General features: G+C 34.9%; 2 protein-coding genes across 2 annotated transcripts; one reads left to right on the top strand and one right to left on the bottom strand.

Annotated features, from left to right (window-relative positions):
* Positions 1 to 3,856: 3,856 nt before the first annotated feature.
* LOC113731682 (cytochrome P450 714C2) lies at positions 3,857 to 6,246 on the bottom strand. Its single transcript, XM_027257067.2, has 5 exons — positions 5,850 to 6,246; positions 5,516 to 5,742; positions 5,142 to 5,389; positions 4,698 to 5,052; positions 3,857 to 4,599 (listed from the first exon to the last, which is right to left on the bottom strand). Exons 1-5 carry the CDS (start codon positions 6,136 to 6,138, stop codon positions 4,174 to 4,176), a joined length of 1,545 nt encoding a protein of 514 aa, XP_027112868.2. The 5' UTR covers positions 6,139 to 6,246; the 3' UTR covers positions 3,857 to 4,173.
* Positions 6,247 to 15,802: 9,556 nt separating this feature from the next.
* LOC113731668 (sister chromatid cohesion protein SCC4) lies at positions 15,803 to 21,931 on the top strand. The gene is made up of 5 exons (XM_027257047.2): positions 15,803 to 16,158; positions 18,021 to 18,172; positions 18,312 to 18,453; positions 18,736 to 18,852; positions 20,110 to 21,931. The coding sequence occupies exons 1-5, from the start codon at positions 15,946 to 15,948 to the stop codon at positions 21,652 to 21,654; spliced, it is 2,169 nt and encodes a 722-aa protein (XP_027112848.2). The 5' UTR covers positions 15,803 to 15,945; the 3' UTR covers positions 21,655 to 21,931.
* Positions 21,932 to 23,100: the final 1,169 nt, after the last annotated feature.

The following is a 23,100-nucleotide window of genomic DNA, read 5'->3' as shown; positions in this document are numbered from 1 at the left end:
CTCGATTCAGATCAGCACATCAACAATTGATAATAAAGTGGTTGGACGAGGAATGGTGGTGCAATCATGAACATGAGAAGAACAAGAGCTTCAAATTACCTTCAATCTCCAGGAAATCTACCACTGCTGTATAGATATAGTTTGCAAGTACAGAAAAGACGAGAATTCTGTTAGCAAGTAGTTTGTATTGTAGGGTAATTTTCTGCAGTTTAGTTAGGTAGGGCCACAATATTTGACGTTTCACTTCTGAGTGACTTAAAGTCTCCTCGTCATAAAACTCGTACAGCTTATTAAAGATCTTGCGTAGTTATTAAGTTGGTGCCGTGCATTTGTATTATTATAAATTTATAAGTAGCAAACAATTAGTAGTAATTGGTTCTCTGAAATGGTACTATTTCTATTTCCAAGGCTCTCCGTTGGCCGAAAATGGTTCCAACTGCAGAGAGTCAGCAATGGATTGGAAGGTGCTTCTTGACTTTTATCGAAGACACAATACCAAGATGCAGCTCTTAATTAGACTTTTAAGACATTAGAATCAGTCAAGGAACAGCGCCGAGCTGCATGTTCTCTGCCGAAATAAGTCAAAGTAGCACTGACAAATATCCATTAGCTAGCCAACGTTTCTGTTAGCTTCAAATAAGATGATTTGCCATTGAGAAGATTAGAATCAAGGGCTGCTGCAGAAAAGATTTAATATGAAGGAACATAATGCTCTTTAACTGGCTGCCACAAGAATCATTCATATATATATATATATATTGCCAATCATCTTGTCTCTGCTCTCTAAGAATTTAACATAAGTGACCACAGTCTCTAATCATACCAACGGACATTGGTGCAAGTGGAAGGAACAGCATCATCCCGTGACCATGAGATCTTGGGTTCAAAATTCATAGGAATGGAAGAGACAACGTTGGGAGAGTTTTCCCTGCAGAGGGTCTGATCTGATTCGAACAGGATTAGTCATAAACCGTAAAACGGATGTGGATACCTATGAATCATATCCAGAAAAAAAAAAAAAAAAAAAGTCTTTAATCGTAGGTGCAACTTAATTAGACTTGGTGACTTATTTTCTTGAGGAAGGTTTTCCCTTGAAACACAACATTCAGGATAAATAGGATCGATTATATTGTTGTGCCACCAAAGGCCCATGGTATGAACTTTGGAAAAATAAAATTTGTCCTCATGATCAATCCCTTTTTTTTTTCCTACTTTTCCCTCAAGAATATACCAATGCGGGCTGAATATTACTAATACTTTAAAAGGAACCACAAAAAAAAAAAAAAAAGTATTTGACCTTCGTTACCAGTAATTTTGGGTTCTCTATGATGGCTTGATGTCAAAACTCAAAATGCATCTCTCCTTGAGTATTCTTCAGTCATGATAGCTTTTGATTAACGTTTAACATCACTTTATGAAGTCAAAAGTCAATATTGTAGTTGGTTTAGCATCACTTTACTAAGTCAAAAGTCAGTATTCTAGTTGGTTTTCTTTTTTATTGTTATAATCAAAACGGCCAGTTTAAAGGTGACTTGTATATTTCAAGTTACTGCCTTAATTCAGTAAGTTGCAAGGCCCTGTGATCAATTTGCAATCAACTACAGTAAAGCATACAACAATCAATAAGACCGCAGCAGCACCTAACTTTTTTTTTTTTTTTTTTGGTTTCTTTTTTGTGACAATTGTGGTTATTTGGTCAACGGGTGCGGTCTGGCGTTCTGCAACTGATAGCTGGATCTTTTTTTTTCTTGTGGAAAGAATTATGGAGGAGCTGGGTCAAAGTTCAAATGTTTAGACTTTGGAAAACAACCTAAAATTAAAATCCGTCGTATTGGTTTTGTTGTATTATTGGCGAGCTATGAAACTAACCAGACAAAAAGTCACAAAATTGTAATATCCCACCGCAGTCGCACGCCCCAAAATGACCAATTCCAAATTCTCTGAACACGTTCCATTCAACTTCATTTATTGAGGAGTTGATCGGCTCCCCTTGACTTCCCCCCTCATTGGTTATTTGTCGGTTGCACTCTCTCGTCTGGATTCTACTCCGATGCATCGCCAGAAATGGCCTAAACTCGCCGGCGGAAGGACATTAAGGATATAATTAACTGACTCCACGATTATACAAAAAGCCACAAGCTGATGGATTGAAAATTTCGGACTAATTCTAGAATTTGATCCTCTAAGATACGTTAAATATAATGGCATATTGATATCTGCAAAGTCTTTTACAAATACGGTTTGACTAACGAGTGTTCAATGAATATTCGTAAATGAAAGGCTCAAATATCAGCTCGTCGGAGAAGTATAATATATGAATACAAAAAGTGAAATAATTTTTTTTGTACGTATTCATGTAGTAATTTAAGCGTAAAAAAGATTGTTCACTAGATGCCTATTAAAAAAATCTTTATAAACACTTGAAAACAGCACCATCTAAGTTGACCATCATGTATAAGAAGTTCTGTCACTTTAATCCCTAACAAGATATTAAGCTCAAGTATTTTAAAATTTTCCTTGTGGCACAGCGTGATAGTGTGTGAGGAAGTCAATGTATGAATGAATACCAATCCCGGCCGCACCAGAAAAAAGTCTAAGCTACCTGTGTCAGGGATAATGTAACACTTGTCATTGTGCATTAATAATAATACAAGAAAAATTGCGAGACCATAGAGTATTGAAAGTAGGGATAATTTCAGAAACCTCCCTTAAGGTTTCTTACTATTTCACTTAGTTTTCTTAATGTTTTAAAAATTACACTTACCTCCCTTGATTTGACACTTTGGTAACCAAACTTTAAAATAGAGTAAAAAGCTTAATGAACACCCTAAAATACCCTTATCTTACAAAGTTCAATTTGTTCTTCTAAGCAAGAAGAGTGTTAAGTTTTCATGCTAATAGTTGTTATTTAATAATCAACTATAACAATAAATCTTTTGCTATAATAGGGTATTTTCATAGTGTTTTGTTGCGAATATAAATTTTTTTTAAAGATAGAGAGTGCTATTTTGTTTCTTTTAAAGTTTATGGACTATTTTTTTAAATAAAAATTTATGAACTAGTTTAGTGGTGGAACTATCATAATTTGGTAGTAATTTTGGGCCATTTGTTTTTAATTATTATTAACTTATCCTTGATTTTGATACCAAAATAGAAGAGCTACAAAAAAATTGGAGAATATTAAAAGTTATCAAAAAAATATTATTAGTTTAACGTAATTTGAATAGATATGAGGGACAACATTGATAGTTCTTCTGTACTTCTAATGAAATATAAGAGAAATGAATAAGAAGGAAAATATTAACATTAGTATTGTCATTTTAAATGGACAAAGGAGGTAGATATAATTTTTAAAATCTTAGGGGAATCAAGTGAAATTATTAGAAACCTCAGGGTACGTTTCCCTTGAAAGTATATGGGCAGCATGCTGGGGGCGGTGATCATCCTCGTACAGCGATCTTATGTAACGTGTCGCCCCCTTCCTGTGAAAGTCCAAGTCCACAGTTTGAGTCGTCTGAAATTAATTGGTCCTTCAATCATGGAGCATAGTGCCCAGAATGTTTGTCAATGTTTACCAGAGTTTGGACAAACGGAAATGCCTGGCGAATCCCATTCCCACTCTGTTGTTTCAATGTCGGCGGTCGGCAGTTCACACAAACAGTGGTATTAATTAGGTGGACTCTTGAGCTTAATTTAGTCTTTCGTCAGTTTTGGCTCGTCAACTTACAATTAATTGAGCAATACTCACTAATTGATTAGTTTGTCACATCATTTTGGAGTTGGAATGAAGCTTAATTGTTTATAGTTTCAAGTCTGCTAGGTGTTTATTTTGGGGTCATAATAATGTCTCGTCGCGTGGCATGAAACATAATCATTAGCATACAGTTTTAGTGCAGGGAAAAAGCTATGGTACATGCATGTACTGATTTTTGCTTCATATATGACCAAGGAGATTTAAGTTCTAAACACAACTCTCCTTGCCTTAAAAAAAATTTTTTTTTTGATAAAAAAGAATTACTATTAACCAAGTACAGTGCAATGCAAAGGAACCCATATTAATTAATCCTCCAAATTTTTTGGCGGTGTTGCTTCCTATGCAATTTTTGTCCTGGAAGATTGATCTCTCGTAATCACTGACGTAGATCAAAGAGGATCTCGATCACTTCGTGGTCCTTACAACTTCTTCACCAATAGATCGACACCGTTTCCGGGCTCGATGACTAAATGCAGAGCCGGTGAGTGCTTGTATCTGGGAGAAATGGAGAAGGAGAAGTTGGCTAAAATCATGGAAATCAAGATTTTGAGTTCCACCAGGGCCAAATTCTGTCCCAGGCACACCCTCGGACCAACCCCGAATGGCACGTACAAGTGCGGTAGCTTGCATGCGCCCGTTATCCCATTTGCAAACCTATCCGGATTGAACTTGTAGGAGTCGGGACCCCATATTTCAGGATCAGTATGCAATGTTGTCACCAGGGTCCAGACGTTCACGCCCTGGGGAATCTTTATGTCCCCAAATTTCATGTCTTTCAAGGCCTCCCTTGAGACGACGGACACCGGAGGATAAAGGCGCAGAGACTCGTTGATTGCCATCGTCAACTGCAAAGTCCAGATTGAAACAGCTGGAGTTAATTACGATGTGAACCCTCTGCTGCAGCTAAGCTCAGATTTTGGCAAGTCTTAATGAGTTAGTTTACCTGTTTCATCTTACGGATCATATCAGCATCTGGAATTTGTCCTCTGCAAATTTCGACGGCTTCGGCGCGAATCCGTTCTTGCCAATCGGGATTTGCAGCCAAGAGCATGAGGCACCATGTGGCTGAGACAGCAGTGGTCTCGTAGCCGGCCAAATAGATGTTTATGCAGTTATCAACGATGAAGCGGTCAATATCATCCCGGCTCAAGTCACTGTTCTTAGCTCCTTCAAGAACCATCTGCAGGAGATCCTTCTCGTATCCAGCTTCTGTCCTCTCCTTCACCACTTGTAAGATGAGCGTTTTGATCTCCTTCTCTAACGCCCACGCTTCCCTATTGCTCTTAGTAGGAAGATGCCTGCAACAATTTTTTGTGAAAAGATGAATATAATTTGCTCAATTTCTGAGGTCGTTTTGGGTACATTTCTCAAGAATTTTGCTACGTACCTCGCGCCCGGGATTCCCGTGGCGAGAACTCTCTTGGATGCAGCTTCTTGAAGAGCTCTGAGTCTCTTGAAAATTTCTTCTCCTTTGGAATAGTTACTTCCGAAGCATGCTCTTGAGATGACATCGCCGGAAAAGCTTCTCATGTGTTGGTCGATTTTGATATCTGCAATTCCACCCCCAGCCTCGATTATACTCTTCCACGAGTTTACCATTGTGACAGTGGACTCCTGAACTAGACCAACCATTCCCTGTAAATCATGCATATAGTCATGACAAATAATATGTCAGAAATTGCTCGTAAGAAAAACTGTAAATCAAACATACTACATAACTAGATATCAAACAAATCGGCGGTGCACTAGCATTATACATACCTTGACCTTCTCCATGTACAATTCGGGAGCAAGAATCTTCCTCTGGTGAGCCCAAACAGCCCCATTAGAAGTTAGGATACCCTGGCCAAGCAAAGAACCCCTCTCTTTCGCTTGATATGTTGGCTTTCCAAAGTCCAAGGATGTGCAGGTAGTTATCTCCCTCACCATATCAGGCTGTGTTACGTACAAAATTTGGGTGTTACCCAGAGCAAACATGAAAATTTCGCCTGCACAAAACCACATGCGAAAGAGAGGATCCACAATTATGAGAATCAGGTGCTAGCAAATTTTGCAGGGACACAAATTCGGGTTATCAAAAGATTTATAGCCGTACCAAATTGGCTCCGCCATTTATCGAAAAATGGAAGGAGAAAGGATCCACAATTATGAGAATCAGGTGCGCCATCAGTGGTATTCTTGGCTGCAGCATCTCTAGCCTTCTTGATCTCCAAGATGTTACCAAGAAGCAAACTTGGTTTAGGCCCGCTCACTCCCTGCTTTCTCAGGGCTGCTCGAAGCCTTCCTGGTTTTGCCACTAATGAATTGTAGAGCCGAAGGAAAAGTCCCACAAAACCAATTACTGCCGCCGATATCAATACTTTAGAAAGAGAGCTGGAATCCATGCTTGTACCCTAAAAATTCTTGCTAAATCACTCTCCTCCTTTTCTTTCTTTCTTTCTTTCTTTTTTCTCTTTTTTTTCCCCCACTTTATACTATGGCTTTGTTAATTTGTTTGCATTCCACAGGCTCTAGGCTGCTTATATAGAGCAGTTTGCACTTTGCATTGAAAATTTGAAATTGAGTCCTGGGAAAAACGTGGAGCGCGTCAACTCTGCACCACTTGACCTTAAAGCTTTCGCTGATCTTAGTCAATTTAAAAGGCAAAGAGTACTAGGAGCCATTTTTGGGTGGCTGTGCGGATGCCAGGAAAAAAAAAAGTTATAGTGATTCAAGGAAAGATAGGATGAATTTTGGGGGCCCTTTTCTCTTTAGGGTTAATGACATTTAATCCCCTTAAAGTATAATCCATTTCTCAATTTATCCCATAATCTTTAATTTTACTCACTTAATCCCCTGTACAACAAAATTGCTCTTGTGTTATTTTGACTTTTTATTTACCTTGTTTTCTTTTTTTTTTATTTCTTGTTCTCTTTCTTCTTTATTTAATTCTTTCTCTTTCCCACACAAATTTTCACCTTAATGATTGAAATTAAAAAAGAAGAATTGCAGAGGTCTATCTTCTCTTTAGATGATTAAAAAAAATATTCAAATCACTTTCCTAAAATGCAATTTTTTAAACCTTTCAATTCTTTTAATTTTGGATTTTCCTCTTTCCTTTATAATTTCTTATTTTATTTTCAAGAAAATATCATAAGATGAAATTGTTTTTATTTCTTTTATTTCTTTTTCTCTTTCTTCTCTTTTTCATCATTCCCAATAGAAAATTTCATATCAACAAAAATTTTTATTTTGAGTTTGTAATTGCATATTTCTGAGTGAAGGTTTAAAATGTATCAAAAACTAATTTTGATTTTTTGTATGATGCCACGTGTTACAAATTTCAATTGATGATTATTAATCAGTTAAGCGATTCAGCTATGTTTGGATAGCAAATTTTTTCAAAAAATTTTTTCTCTTACATCATAAACACATTTTTCAATCCATATTTTTATATTTTCAACCACATTTTTATTTTACATATATTAAATCACAAAAAAGTATTACAATAATTATTCCAAATAATTATTTGAAATAGTACTCTATCCAAACAAAGCTCATGGGGTAAATTAGTCCTTCCAGGTAAACACCTTTAGTGTTATTTAGTTTTGAGTTTCGGGCTGTTTATGGGGAAAATTCTAATTACTTTTGAGTCTTGGATGAGAAGCGTGAAATTTCTCTTCTTCTTCCCTGTTGGTCACCACTAAGTGATAGTAATGAAGTGAAAAAAAAAAATTTACTGTCGAATCACACACTTTTATTGCCAGGCTAAGCAAAATCTTTAGTTGGAAAGGGTTAAAAAAAAGTTATTAAAGTTTTTTACACACACTACGCTTGTAATTGTAAACAACTATATAAAAACTAGATTTCAAATTCAAAATTAGATTATGTGACATACATCCAAGTGTATATGCATAAAAAAAAGATTTATTATCACTTTACCCTCTTAACGTTTGGTGCTACTATCAATTTTCCCCTTAACGTTATCTTTTAATCACTTTACCTCCAAAACTAATGGTCAAATTTAATAGAATTTGTTAATTGAAGTGAAAAGATATGTTAACCCTTAAAATTATTATCACTTTATCCCCATAAAATTTAGTCTCATTATCAATTTGGCTCATAGACTTATTTTTTAGGCAATTTATTCTACTATTACACCAACTTAACATGTTAAAAAATAGAAGAAAATACCCCCTCTTTGCATAATAAAAATAATAAAATTTAGAGTGACTTTTCTCCTTTTTAATATCAAGAAAAAAAGTCAAAATATTAATTTCTTTTTTCTTGACAATCTTATTAATATTGAAAAAAATAGAAAGATGGAGAGGGGGAGGAGGGAGAGAGAGAGCTCAATTCTTTTTTTAAAAACTACAAATAAGAAAGAATTGAATACTTTTATTATTTTAAAATTATTTCACTTTTTTGTTTACGACCAAATTTCAATTCTAATTCCGACAACCTTAAAGTAATACAATAATATTAGACTTTTCTTTATTTTCTTTTTTTGCAAAATCTAATTTTTTGTCTTCTTCTTTCGTATCTCTTTTTCTTTTTCTAGTATTAATAAGTGTGAAAAAAAAGAAATTTGAGAAAATTCTTTTATTTTTATGTTTTCAATCTTTTAAAGTGAAAAAAAGGAAGAATAACCATTCCAACTTTTTATTTTTAATTATATATAAAAAAGGGTAAATATATTTAAAATTTTTTGACCATACTAGTTAGATTAATGATGAGGTAAAATGCCTAAAAAATAATAGGAACTAAAGTGATTGTAGTACTATAATGCAAACGAATAAAGTGATAATAACAATGTAGTAATGCTATAAAATAAAAAGATATTTGTGCCCAAAATTTCTTAACATATTGAATTGAATTACTTATGAGAATAAAGTGACTAAAAGATAATGTTAGGGAATAAACTGATAATAGTGATATAGTTTAAAGGGGTAAAGTGATAATAACTCTATATTATAAAAGTTTAGTCATTTGAATACGTTACCAGGAATCGTCCTTCTATTTATGTATATATGAGTGCAATAAAATGTCTATAAATTAATAACAATGGGACCATACAAAATTTATTAATTTAAAGAGATATTAATTAATTGATAAATAAATAATTTATAAATTTATCGAAGGTATTTACAATTCAAAAAAACACTAATTTAATCAACTAAAGCTCTATTCTATTTTATAAAATATGAATTATTCTATTAATAAAAATAGGCTAAAAGTTTAGAGAATATAAAGCAATCTATATCTATTTGATTTGTAAATATAATTTAATTCTATTTATATTTTCCATATATGTACGTAATTGATGCCGTTTTTCTGAGATAAAAAAGATTTAGATATACTACATGGTAACATGATAAATATCTATTTCATTTTATTAAATGCATACAATGAATCAGATTAACAATATAAATGATAAGAAAGTCTTCTTATAATAAACAAACATAATGTCTTCCTACGTCTCTCATTCTTAAACAATGACTTTCCATCTAAAAATATTCATAAATCAACCATGATTGATCAAATTATAAATCGTATAGTAAAGAGCATCCTACAAGTATTCAAAAATAATTATAGCAATAGATTTAAAAAAAATAACATTAGACTCATATTTTAGAAACAATATGACATCTAATTTTAGTGATTTATTAATTTATGAAATGAATGGAATCGAAAGATTATATAAAGTTTTAAAAAAATTATTGTCTTATTAGTTTATCAAAATTATTAATATAGGTCATTAACCCAAGTTGGGACTGAGAAAAATTATTATTGAATAAATATTATTAATTTATCGAGTATTAATTTATAGAGGTTTTATTGTATTTGAGCTCATGTTACTTTATCGAACAAGCTGTCCAAGGAGGATTCTAAGAAGTAGACATAAACTGCATCATTGCCGAGTCGATGTTAATATATATATATATATATACTGATCCTTAATTAAGAGGTCCAACGTTAAAAAAGAGCATTCTTTTTCCATTTTTTGAAATCAACAGGGATACTTTGCATTTTTTAGGGTAAAACTAGACAGCTGTAACAAAACAAGGAGGCAAACACTAAAAACACTAAATTTGTATGTTTTCAAATTTACCCTAATCTCTATTATTCGGTAACCCTTATCTTTATTATCCATTAATCCTTATCTCTATTATCAATCTATATTATCCATTAAACATCTTTTGTCACTTTTTAAACTTTTATTTTTATCCTCACAAAAACTAAATTTTATCCTAACTATCCAAGTATACATAATCAACATAATTTATGTTGCAACTACCAAGAGGTTTAAATATCCAAACTTTTTATTATAAAAAAGGTTGAATTACCAAGATAACTACCAAGGTAACTATCAATTCATTAAAAATTTTCATAAAAATTAATAATGTATTCTTAAACTGCGTACGCATGAGTGTGCCTTTGGCACCAGTGATAACAATACCATATAAGTGGATAATGTACTGAGTAGAGTCGTACGCATAAGCCACAGTCAAAAATGGACTGCCACTGGTATTGCCTCTTCCCAATTGGGAATTCAAGTACCGTGGGAAAAGCAAAGGCATGATGATGTTGATTCAAAATCCACAAATCAAGAATTGTTAGCTCAACAACACTATCAGACACAGACAGGCCAACTAGAAATTTTTTTAAACAGATGGGCATGAAGCAAAATTTGGACCAATGGTTCGACAACAGTAGGCATTTGTCCAACTCTTTTTCTTTTTTTTTTTTTTTCGAGGGATCCAGCTCTTTCAATCCCATGGTCGACAAAGTCGATCACTATGAAAATTGGCATACGTTACGGGTCTCGAACATTAATTAGTTTAAAACGACCGCCCAGATGTCAACCTCTCATGCTTTTATTCCTAAACTCTTCTACAAAATCCCAGAGAACTAGCCAATATTATTTGGTAGCTCTCGCATGAAAAATGTTTATTTGTACTCTCAATTTTATTAACCACACGTTCACTATTATTTTAATTATATAATTTTATTTATTATATTATATGATAAAACAAATTATTGGAGTGGAAAGAACAAAAAATTGATAATATTTTCCCTCTCACATGACTCGTCAGTAATATATGATAATTTAAAAGGAAGAAAATGTCATTTTCTCTAGTTCTCTACTGTTGGACTGTAGTGTTAGGCATTTGGACTGTTATTTTTAGAAGTTTTTATAAAAAAAAAAATGTACTGTACCAATTCGATGTATGCGAGATAAAAAGATGATTGAGAAATATTTTTACGAAATTCAGTAACAAGTTTTCTTTTTTATTTTTTTTATTTGGACTTTTCAGTTTTTGATACTACGTTAATGAGTAACTAACTTCCTGCAAGCGCAGCCAACCTTCTAACTCGGGCTGCCCTTTTGAGTTTTGACACGTTTACCGCTTTCAGACGTTTCGACTTTTAACCACTTCCCAAGTGGAATAACTTCAGTTTGCCTAATGACTGGACCATACCTGATCTTGTCGTGAGTCGTGACAATGAAGACTAGCACGCCCAATTCCACAGTGAGAAATTGAGAATTCACATATAGTACTAATAAGACATAAAGCTGTCTTAGGACAGATGAACCCACAACCCAACGCAGGATGTTTACCTTTTTTTTTTTTTTTTTTAATCGAAAATGATAAACCTAATTTATCTTACACTAAGGGGAAGGGAGCGGGTTTAAAGAGATTCAAGGATAAGTCGGAGGGGACTGAATCACCACCGGGCCATCTATCCTACACTAAGGGGAAGGGGGCGGGCCTAAGGAAGTTCAGGGATAAGTCGGAGGGAACTGAACCATCACCGGATCAAACGGATGCACAGCACACCCGCCTGAATTTTTTGAAAACAAGCCACTGAAATGTGATATTTTTTGTGGGAGGCAAGGGTCGATCCCACCAAGTAGGTGGTGGCCACTGAGCCAAAGGACCAGTGGTTACGCAGGATGTTTACCAACTACACGGTAAAGGTTAATTAGTTCGACAATTTTCTTTCCCATCCAGGGCACTCCCCATTTTCTTGAATGCTCTTTACTTAATTTACGTGCACAGCATTTTTATTAATGTGAAGTGGTTCTTGTAGTTTTAGTACTGCTGATTCGGTCGGCCAACAAATACCAAATTAATTGGACTTTCCTGGCCTTTTCAAACTACTGAGTAAAGAAAGGAGCATCGTAACCAGAATTGTGTGATTTCAGTGTTGGATGGGAATAGTAAATCGAATCATACTTTCTTCTTTTTTTTTATCATCACAGAGATATCTGGATTTTCGGACTGGTAATACCTAATGACCCAACTAATCTTCTGCGGGTAGGGAGAGACTGCCCAACTTTTTCACCTACCGCTTTACCCGGGTCGAACCATACTAATTCGTGCTCAAATACAGGACCTGTGCTGTACATATTCCGTTGTGGGTGGCTTTTGGTGGTGACAACATACTTGTTTAAACCCAACCAGAAAAATAAAAGGTCAGTAGTTGGTTTGATCGCAATTGTATGCCCTGGTTATTAATTATTTTTATGTGAAAAATTTCCACTTCCTGTAAAGAATTTTGAAGAAGAGTTGGTGAGGACAAAATTTCCTCTTGCCGTAAAGGATTGTCCACGCTCTCTTCTTTCCATTGCCGCTTGCCTTGTTTGGATTGCTTGTTTCCGTCGAAAAATATTATCGTTTTCCGTGATCACATTTCTCTATCACATTTTTTCCTCACATATATTAAATTGCTACAGTAATTTTTCCATGAAAAATGACGGAAAATGCAATCCAAATACAAGCTTTTCCGTCAGCACCGAATATCCCAGATGAAATGAACCAAAAACCAATACAGTTGGGGGTGGGTGGTGTTGGATCAGGTCGGCCCGCGAGTTGGCCGGTCAGATTGACATTTAGGTACTCTGAACAACACATTAACCCGAGCACGGTTCAAAAAATTAAATTGGTCAACTTTTTTAATTCTAACACCATTCGCTAGTTTCATGAATCACCCCAACTCGATCCGAGTAACCTGTTTGCTTAACTTTTTTTCAAAAAAATTTACTCTCTTACCTTGATAGTATGGTGGACCTTTTTTTATAATAGAATTTCTATAAGAATATAGAAAATTACAACACGTTCATTCCTTTTTGTACGTGGTGCTTGTAGAAAATTTTTGGATTTTTTTATGTACGAAAAAAATCATGAACAAAAACAAAACTATGACACTTTCATAAATAAATATCTTATTTTTACATAATATTTATGATTCTGTTCTCGTAATACAAATTTACAGTCTTGGTTACCTCTAATTTATTTATTAAATTATAAACTATACATTAGACACATCAGACAGATCAACTGGGTCAAGTAAATCATACCCGTTAATTTCATTTCATGTTAAATTTGAATCATATTTATAGACCGTATTGAGAATTGCCACGCTTACAAAATAGTAGAGGAGTATCTCATTCGGGGCATAAAGGTCATGAATGGAAAAATTGTTAAAGAAAATAAAGAGAATTTTTCTGTTGAGACGGGGGGAAATTTTCTCGCCCCGCCCTGTCCTATTTCTGTCTCTGCAGACACTCGCTCCCGTTGCCACCCTTAGGTGATCGTCAACACTTTTATGATGAATTTATTTACCACCAACTCCCATTAGAAATTAAGTAAATTTATAAAATTAAAATCTCCCTGTGCCCCAAAATATAATCCGAGATATAAATGAAACAAGACCTAGTCCTAACGTTGCTGTGGCGTTCAAGTTCGGTCACCCGGTCAGCAGGACGCCAAAGTTGTAGCGTTCTCTTTTTCCCTCGAGGACTCCAAAGTCCAAACATGGATCCTGAATCTTGTGATCGATGACCAGAAAACGCTTTTGAAAGTGGAGGCCCATCCATCAAATGTAGGACGATTCCCAGGATCGACTGCCGCCGCCCGTGAACAGCATCAATTTTTGGTCAAAAAAGAACTTCGATACACCTTACGTCACGTTGTAGGAAATGAAATAGGAATGAAATATGCCCCACCAGAATTTAGAAATGATAATGATAACGATAATGAATTAAGCACCCTGACCTGCAATCCTCAGTCCAACCTACTGACCTGCAAGTGTTACTTAGCCTGCAACTTGTCTAATTATTGTGATTCTACACTTAAAGAAAAGGACTACTTTTAATATGACTATTTCTTTTTTCCTTTTTTAGGAGAAAAAACAGAAACTACAGCAATGAGAGGGCTTTATGCGGATTGAAATCTCCGGAACATTTTTAGCATTTTGTCAATCGAGCTTAATATGTGTTTACAGCATTAGAAGTTAAAACTAGAGGCGTCTCCCTCACTATTATAACTCGATTGCAATGGATCTCTTAAAATTTCAGATGCTTATGATCAAGACTAAAAGTCTACAAGTTACGATTGAAAAATGTTAAGCTCTGCAATTGATAGGGATTGTTGAGAGGGCCTATGTTTTGCTGAGACAAAGTGTCTCTGTTTTAATAGACATATCTAGAAGAACGGGCTCGCAATTAATTGATGGATTAAAAGAAAAAATCATGTCTGCAGAAAAAGTTGTATGGTTGACCTTGCATTTCCTTCTCACTTAAAATGCTACTACTAGGAAAATGTAACTGAAACTCGGACAAAAGTGTCATGACCTTGTTTGTTCACTTGCTAGCAATGTAGTCAGTCAGTCGGTACTTCTATTTTTCTAGTTGTGCCAATTTATAGCCGTCAAGCAAATTCATTTAACTAAATTTACTCATATCTGTCCATGAATAGATGGGTACGTGTATTTTAAATTTTTGTATATGGGTATAAATGAGTTATCCAATAATATCCATTTATTATTAGGTAATCCATCAAACCCAATTAACCCATTTAAAATTATTTTCCCCCAAACCTCCTCTCTTCCCCTACCCATTTTTTTTTTCAAGTTTTTCATTTTGTTATGATGTTAACTACTTTTGTTTCATTATTATTATTATTATTATTATTATTTATTGATTTTATCTTATCATTTTATTTTCTTTTAGTTCGTTAACTTGCTTATTTTTCAATATTACCAATTTATGACAAGTTTTAGTTTCTTTTCTTACTTTTTCAAAATGAAAATTTAAATTTACACGTGAAAAAATTCTAGAGGTTCAAAAGTTTTGGATTAAGTTTTTATGTTAACTTTTATAGTACCTAGTTCAAAATTTTATATTCTTATTATTTAATTATTAAATAGTATGTAATTTTGCGACATAGAGTATGAATGGGGAAAAAAATTGATAATTAGGTTTATTGAACATTATAAGTAAATATTTAAAACTAATGATGGGGTGCAAAGGATGGTATATATTGATAACTTAATTTGCAAAAATGAATTTACAAAAAGTTACAATAAATGGGTAATTGGGTTACCCAATTCATTTTTTGACTTATCAATTTATCCAATCCGAATTCGTTCAAATCACCTATTTTGACACCTTATGCGAATTGAGAACATTGGAACTTGGATTTCGTGATATAAGCATGTTTTTGACTAAAACCATGATTTGCATGTAAAAATATATGCTGCATTAATTTCAACCCCTCAATGAGCTAATGAATCGCTTTTTTAATGGGAATAAAAGTTTGTAATTGCCCTTTCAAGTACCGTAAAAACTACAAGAATAAACTACGTAGAAAATTCCTATATTATTTCAATCATCAATGTTTGGTTTTTTCAAGTCGTAAATTGGCTCATTAATAATAGAAAGCGTCAAATCTCAATTCTTCAATCTACGTTCTCAATTAAAATTTACAGATTTCACTGCAAAATTTGATGGGTCTAAATTCTAATGGTGAAAATGGACTGAATGATTAAAATGCGACATTTTTTATTATTAAGGGTAGTTTACCCAAGCTACAATTTGCTTACATGAAACGACCCCGTATTCCTTTTTAGTGAGGAGAAAATTGATACTCTCATATTTTCCTTTTTTCTTTTTTTTTTTTTTCTTTTTCCGTAACGGGGCACTGGTTCAGTAAGACCGTGGACTCAATCCCTTTCCTCCCGGGGGTCTAAACATGCTAGTATCCAATTGCGAATTCGCAGCCCAAAATTTAGCACTAATACCAGTTAGCCCAACTGGTAAGTGGAGTAAATTCTTTCTCCTACTGAAGAAACCTCTGAATCTGATGGAGTGAGGTCGGAGGGAACTGCAAGCTCACTATTTGGGCGTCGGAAATTTGGAGAAGATGGAAGCAGTAGCTGAAGGGCTGTGGGGATTAGCGGATCAGCACGAGAACCAGGGCGAAATGGGCAAGGCCATTAAGTGCTTGGAAGCAATATGTCAAAGTCAGGTCTCCTTTCTCCCCATAGTCGAAGTGAAGACTCGCCTCCGCGTCGCCACTCTCCTTCTCAAGCATTCCAACAACGTCAACCACGCCAAAGCCCATCTCGAACGCGCCGTCTGTACTCATCATCCCTCTCTTCCTTGCTTTTTATTAATAGTGTTCGGGTGTGTTTATTATTATTATTATTATTATTCCGTTTGGATTAGCTGTTTTGAAATATTTTACTAAAGTATAATAATGTTAGTGAAAATTTTTTACTGTAGATGAGGTTGTTTTTGATATTTTTGAGGCTGTTTTGTTGTGTTTTTGGTGTTTTTGAGATTATTTTTGTTTGTGTATTATTGTAACATTGTATATGGAAAACTTGTTTTTCAAAAAATGACCAATCCAAATGCAGCCATGATAGATGTGCGTTCATGAAACTTTTAGTCGTTAGGATTCGGAATTAGGAAGGAGCAAGAGTGTGGTAGAGGGTTAGATGCTTTTATGCTTTCTAAGCGGATTTAATGTGAGCAAAGGCTGGTCTAAGAGGTGAAACGACCTTTTAGCTTAGGCAATATGCCAAGCTTCGACTATCAGTATCAGTAGTGCTATTTGGATCTCATTTTATGTTAGAATTGAGGATTAATTATTGGATCAATATTGTGAATGTTTTGTCGGGGTGAGAATGCCATGTAACTTATAATGGCATATAAGAGTTAACATCCTGGTGACATCTATCGACGATTGTCTGATGGTCGTTCGATTGAAAGAGTTATTTCGGAGTTTTGTTATATGGTGATTTGTCTAATCTTTTACGAGTGATTCCTACCATAAAAACTTGCTTGATGCATTTCATTCTCTCGCTAGTGTTTTTTTGCTTCTGCTTTATGCAATCTCTCCCACACCACTCCTAACAAACCCCTGAAAATGGAAATGTTTGTCTTGTCATGAGGTATGGTTTGAGGATGCACAACGTGGATGTGTTGTGATTTTGGATGGATCAAAAAAGAAAATTCTAATCAATATAGGATTTTAAGACAGCAAGATTGTAAAGTTTAAGAATAAGTCTTTCGTGTTATGGTAGATATTAGGAAATTTTTGTATTAACTAGAATTGGTCAAATCTTGCAGATAAATACTCCTATTTTTCTGTTGGCCCACTTTACTTGATTTTAATATTTTGGGTTGGGGATGGGTGAAAACTAGAGACATATATAGCATCAGTGTGATAGCATTAGTGGATAAATGAATTTTCGCATAATGGATGTTAGGAGAATGGGAAAGATGTGATCAACATAAAATTCTTTCTACCTATAGGGGTGTACAATAACGCGGGGCCATTATGATGACTTCTCGTCCTAGTCCTATTATTAGAGCATCTAGATCGATTACAAGATGGATATTGTGCAAAATTAACAGGGCATGTTGAAATTTAATTGTACAATGCTTCCACAACGTGGACATACTTAAGAAGCAAATCTGTAGTATGCATATGATGAAAGTGTTAATTGTATGTCTCCAGACTTGTCTACATAGTGTTCAATATTGATACTTTTGTTGTCTATTACTGGTATGGTCTTCTCATTTTCTCCCAAATGGCATACTGGTATGGTCTAAGAAAAGTCAAATCTATGTGAATTTTTCTGAGATTAGTTGCCTTTTAGAAATATCCATGCTTCCCAGGCCTCTGAAGTACTAATCTTGTTGTCTCTTGCAAATTAACAACTTGCTTTCAGAATTGTAATGAAGCTGAGTCTTGTTGATTCATGACGTTTTCCTTATGAGATACTGACATACTTGTTTTAATTAGCAAAAATAAAGAGGATGTGTATCACATATAGGTTTTCTTTTCCTTTTTAATTTATGTGCAGCATTACAACTAAGTTTTGATAATTGACGCTCTAGTATATGATTTGGAGAATTACTTTAGATGTACTTTTATTTTGCTGTGAATGTATCATAACTGCTTTGATCAACACACTTTACTTGTTGCAGCAACTGCTTCTAAAGTCTATCCCTTCATGCTTTGAGCTCAAGTGTAGAGCCTTTAGCTTATTGAGCCAGTGCTACCATCTTGTAGGAGCCATTCCTTCTCAAAAACAGACATTAAACAAGGGGTTAGAACTCACTGCAACATCTGGAGATGGGTATGTGCTCTTTTTGATCTTGTATTGCCTCATGAAGATGGTATCAAGCTGAGCTCCTAAGCTTTTCTTATTTCACTTCTTGTGCTGTGACTGTGATTTTGGACTTATTATACTAATGGGTGAATTACTTCTATAAAAGGTTTACCGGAAGATTATGGTTTTGCAACTTTAATTCTCAAATAGCAAATGCTTTAATTATTGAGGGAGACTACAAAGGTTCAATTACTGCTTTGGAGCATGGATACATCTGTGCAACCGAAATGTGTTATCAAGAGTTGCAGGTTAGTCTCAGTTAACACGTACATCTGTACTTCCAATCCGACTCATGGTCACTCTTGCTAATGAGTTTTTGTCCTGCATTTTTTGGCAGAATAAAAGAAGGGTATTTTTTCCTTTTAATCTGTATACATGTCTAAGTTGCATCTTTCCTCTTTGTTTATATGGAAACAACCTGTTGAAACCTCTTGACATCCCCAGCTAGGCTGATTTCTATCTTTATTAGCTAATGAGAAATAATATGCCATTTTACATTTTTGATCTCCTAAATGCTGTTGGTGGATCAGATGTTTTTTGCTACATCAATCTTGCATGTGCACCTTATGCAATGGAGTGATGTAAGTTTGGTGGAGGGAGCTGTCAAGAGGTGCAATATGTTATGGGAATCTTTTTCACCTGAAAAAGTAAGAATGAATCAGACTCTCGTTGTTCTCCCATTTTTCTTGGATATCTAGTAGTAAGTAGTGATTATTTGCTTTCAGGGTTCTTTTCTTCTAGTTGTGTCTTTTGTTATAGCTGATTGTTGGTGATACAGGATCATATAATGGATGATGCTGTGAGACTACTTCTCTTACACACTAAATATCATATTAGCACTACAGATTGTTGTACTAATTATGTAGATTTATAGCTTGATAAGTAATAAATTTTTGGCATTTAGACTAGTATGGTTGAAAGATTTGAAAGGAGGAGTAACAAGCAAGGAACTACCCTTTGGAGCATGACTGCATAATGACTAGGATCAGAATATTTATCTTGTCTCAGAGCATGGGAAGCTCTGTAGTTGACTCTTAACATGTTTTTCTTATTCTTCATATGAATGGATTTAGTATGTCAAGCCTTAGATATTGAGGGTATGGTTCAAAGGTGTTCCTGGGATCACGTGCTTCATTGTCGTACCTTCCACTGAAATTTTTTTTTTCTCCATACACTTCAAAAACACGAAATGAAAAATTTTGTGAGCATAGTCATCCTTATTCACTAAATGCTTATAAGGAGGGGAAGTTGCTGATGCAGTACCAAACCAGTGCTTGTCATGGACCAAAGACATCGCTAGGATTAGCCAGCCCAGATGAATTTTTTCGAATTCTACTCTGCTTGATTTTTGTTATGATCAAATGCTGGTGTAGTTGAGGAATCGTCAACTAAAATGTGTAACCAATCATGCTTAAAAATGTTGAAAGAAAATGAGATGTTTAGATTATTGCTACGACACCATGATGTGTGAACTTGTAGTTAGGGATTGAATGGCTCCATATATAGTGCAATTTTCCTGATTATTTTCCACATTTTTCATCACCCAAGTACCTGAGATATTTCCCTTTATTTAGCTGAAAATAGTTCAGGTGCATGGACAGAGAATGCTCCTGCTGTAGATATAAATTTCCAGTGATATGCATGAATCTGGCTGACTTTTTCTCTTGAGGCTTTCTTTCTCTTGTTTGTCTCTGTCTTATGTTTTATAGATACATACCTCAAATGCCACTACTATTTTTGTACATAGACGATCCTGGTTTATGGATGTGTCCGTGTACATTTGTTTCTATGCAATAACACTAGAACGTTTATATGTGGTACATTTATTCTGTTGTTATCTTAAAGATTGCACATTCAATGTCAATTGATGTTGCAATTTTGTTTTTTCTGCTGGGGTTCAAAAGGGACAACAGTGCCTTGGTTTGCTCTTTTATAATGAGATGTTGCACATATTCTATCTGCTCCGAGTCTGTGACTACAAGAGTGCTGCTCAACATGTGGACAGAGTGGATGCTGCAATGAAGTCTGACTTAGAGCGGACGCAACATATTCGGGAAATAAAGAAAGAGATTGATTCAGTAAATCTAAGTCTTTCTCGGCCTGACTTAGGCTACAGGGACAGATCTGCACTTTCTGAGAAACTGAGACGCCTAGAAGAGCAGCTTAATAGTTTTACTGGAGTGAGTTCAACTGGCAAAGAATCTATAGAACCGGCTTATTTTGGAAATGTTAAACGAGCATTTGGGGATAAACTTGAGTTGGCACCTCCTCCTATTGATGGGGAGTGGCTACCAAAGGGTGCTATATATGCATTAGTTGATCTCAGTGTCGTCGTTTTCAGCCGTCCAAAAGGACTTTTTAGAGAGTGTGGAAAGAGGATTCAGTCGGGAATACAAACTATTCAAGAGGAATTAAAGAAACTGGGAATAGATGATGTGGTGAAGGAAGTGGATCTTCAACACTCTGCTATTTGGATGGCTGGCGTCTACTTGATGCTTTTAATGCAGTTCCTGGAAAATAAAGTAGCAGTGGATCTTACGCGGTCAGAATTTGTGGAAGCCCAAATGGCATTGGTAGAAATGAGAAATTGGTACCTTCGTTTTCCAACAATTTTACAGGCTTGTCAGAGTATTATTGAGATGCTTAGAGGACAGTACGCTCATGCCATGGGATGCTATAATGAAGCTGCCTTCCATTTTGTCGAGGCTTCAAAAATGACAGAGAGCAAATCAATGAAAGCAATGTACCAAATTTATGCTGCAGTCGCTTATATTTGCATAGATGATGCTGAATCCTCTTCAAATGCCCTTGATTTGATTGGCCCAGTATATAGCATAGTGGATTCCTTTGTTGGAGTGCGGGAGAAAACTAGTGTCCTTTTTGCTTATGGGCTTCTTTTGATGAGGCAGGATAATCTACAAGAAGCAAGACTTCGGCTGGCATCTGGCTTGCAGATAACACACAATTTCATAGGAAGTCTGCAACTTGTCTCACAATATCTGACTGCCTTGGGAAACTTGGCTCTAGCTCTTCGTGATGCTGGACAAGCTCGAGAGATCTTGAGATCCTCTCTCACACTGGCAAAGAAGCTCTATGATATTCCAACTCAGATCTGGGTACTATCAAACTTAACATCTTTATACCAGCAGTTAGGAGAGGAAGGCAATGAAATGGAGAATCAGGAGTATCAGAAAAGGAAAGTAGAGGACTTGCAAAGAAGAATTGGTGAAGCATCCATGTCTCCTCATCATTTTGAACTAATTGACAAGGTAAAACTTGAAGCTCATCAACTCAGCGAGCTTGACATCAAGCGCGTCACTGCTGGCCGTTCAATGAATGTTGATCTTGACATTCCAGAATCAGTTGGCCTATACACTCGAGCTCCGATGCCTGCATCCAATAGGCTCATGGATCTGGACTTTGGGAGGCTTGGCAGGCATAAAAATTAGTTCCCCACGGTTGCACTTGTAAATTGGTTCTCTCGCTATTTGCACAAAAAGAAGACAATTGGAAACATGAAAGATTAGGATGACACAGAAAGTCTGCGTCTAGGTTTTTCTGCGTCCTACCCTCTGTAATTATGCAAGTATTTTTGTGTGTCATGATATTAGTTTTAGCTGTTAAGCTTTTCCGTCTGACCAGAGGGGAAAGTTCTCGTATAGCTGGGTTTGTTTGGATTGTATTTTTCTGAATTTTTTGTAGAAAAATTATTGTAGTGTTTTGATAGACGTGGGATAAAAAAGTGATTAAAAAATGTGTTCATAAAAACGTAGCAATTGTTATGTTAAAAAATTGCATTCCAAGAAAAATTGCTTTTCAAACAAGGGACATCTTGAAATTGTCATCTTACTCGAGTTTCTGTCAGCTGATCCAGTCCAGCCATCTCTTCCGGATTCAGTTTTTCTGAAAATAACAGCTTGCCACCACTTCTTAAAAACGGGCAAGGTTCTCTTTCTTTTTTGCATTTATATACCTTTTTAATTTAATTTTATCTACCTTTTCTTGTATTTGTTTACTTTCTTTAATTAATCTTACATTTAAAAACAAATATGACACCTAAAATATATTTTAACGAGTGTCTAATGGGCACCAATTAGATCTTGTTTTATATGTCTAATTTTACTTTTAAAAAAAATTTAATTTACGTTTCTAATTTAATCATAGAACTACCCATAAATCCATATTGACGACTATCACAATTACAATTAAATATCTATCTACAACTGCATGTTGCCTGCTTAACTATCTATAAACATTATCACCATCAAGTTGTTTTGAAATCCTATTAAAAAATTTAAATGATTTTTTTTGATGAAATTTCTATATTAAAATTTTTTAGGTAACAAATGATTTGACCTAATATTGAGCACATTTCGAGTGTGCCCTCAACACTAATTTTAATAACCGTTATAGCTGGATCTCCTATTTTTCCCCAGTATTCACCTGTCATTAGTGCCAAACAAAAAAAAAGGGGATAGCTCGGCTTTCATGGACCAAATTGGTAATTTCTCAACTTTAAACGGTGCACTTGCCTTTTTCTTTTCTTCTTTTTTTTTTTTTGAATTTATCTTTATGCACGGCAATTTACCCAAAAGAAAAAAAAGGGGTCTCCGTTTGTTCGTGCCTTCTTCTCTGAAATTAGGAATAACTCGCTTAATTTACGGTAATCATGTGCCTATATGGTACAATGTATCTGGACACTACGACTTGGCGCCAATTTATGCGTAGTACCATTTGATTTGATTCATCTGAAACTCCCCATTTGAGTTACCATCGTAGGAGGAAAAAAGAAAAAGAACAATAAACATTGATAAATTTGTAGAGGAAGAAAGGCATATTCACTTCTTCGGAAAGCGTTTGTTTTAGCTTTATTAGTACGCTGTTTTCTTTTTTTG

Source organism: Coffea arabica, chromosome 1c (assembly GCF_036785885.1).
Source record: "Coffea arabica cultivar ET-39 chromosome 1c, Coffea Arabica ET-39 HiFi, whole genome shotgun sequence".
NCBI classification, from domain to species: domain Eukaryota; kingdom Viridiplantae; phylum Streptophyta; class Magnoliopsida; order Gentianales; family Rubiaceae; genus Coffea; species Coffea arabica.
Note: the sequence above shows the minus strand (reverse complement) of the source record. Positions and strands in the feature narration are given on the sequence as shown.

Bases quoted from the DNA above. Each gene is read 5' to 3' on its own strand.
- LOC113731682 (XM_027257067.2), bottom strand. From the start codon at position 6,138: ATGGATTCCAGCTCTCTTTCTAAAGTATTGATATCGGCGGCAGTAATT. The intron at 5,053-5,141 runs GTACGTAGCAAA...AAATTGTTGCAG, and splicing joins ACGGGAATCCCGGGCGCGAG to GCATCTTCCTACTAAGAGCA. The intron at 4,600-4,697 runs GTAAACTAACTC...TGGACTTTGCAG, and splicing joins TGATCCGTAAGATGAAACAG to TTGACGATGGCAATCAACGA.
- LOC113731668 (XM_027257047.2), top strand. From the start codon at position 15,946: ATGGAAGCAGTAGCTGAAGGGCTGTGGGGATTAGCGGATCAGCACGAG. The intron at 18,454-18,735 runs GTTAGTCTCAGT...TTGGTGGATCAG, and splicing joins TGTGTTATCAAGAGTTGCAG to ATGTTTTTTGCTACATCAAT. The intron at 18,853-20,109 runs GTAAGAATGAAT...GGGGTTCAAAAG, and splicing joins AATCTTTTTCACCTGAAAAA to GGACAACAGTGCCTTGGTTT.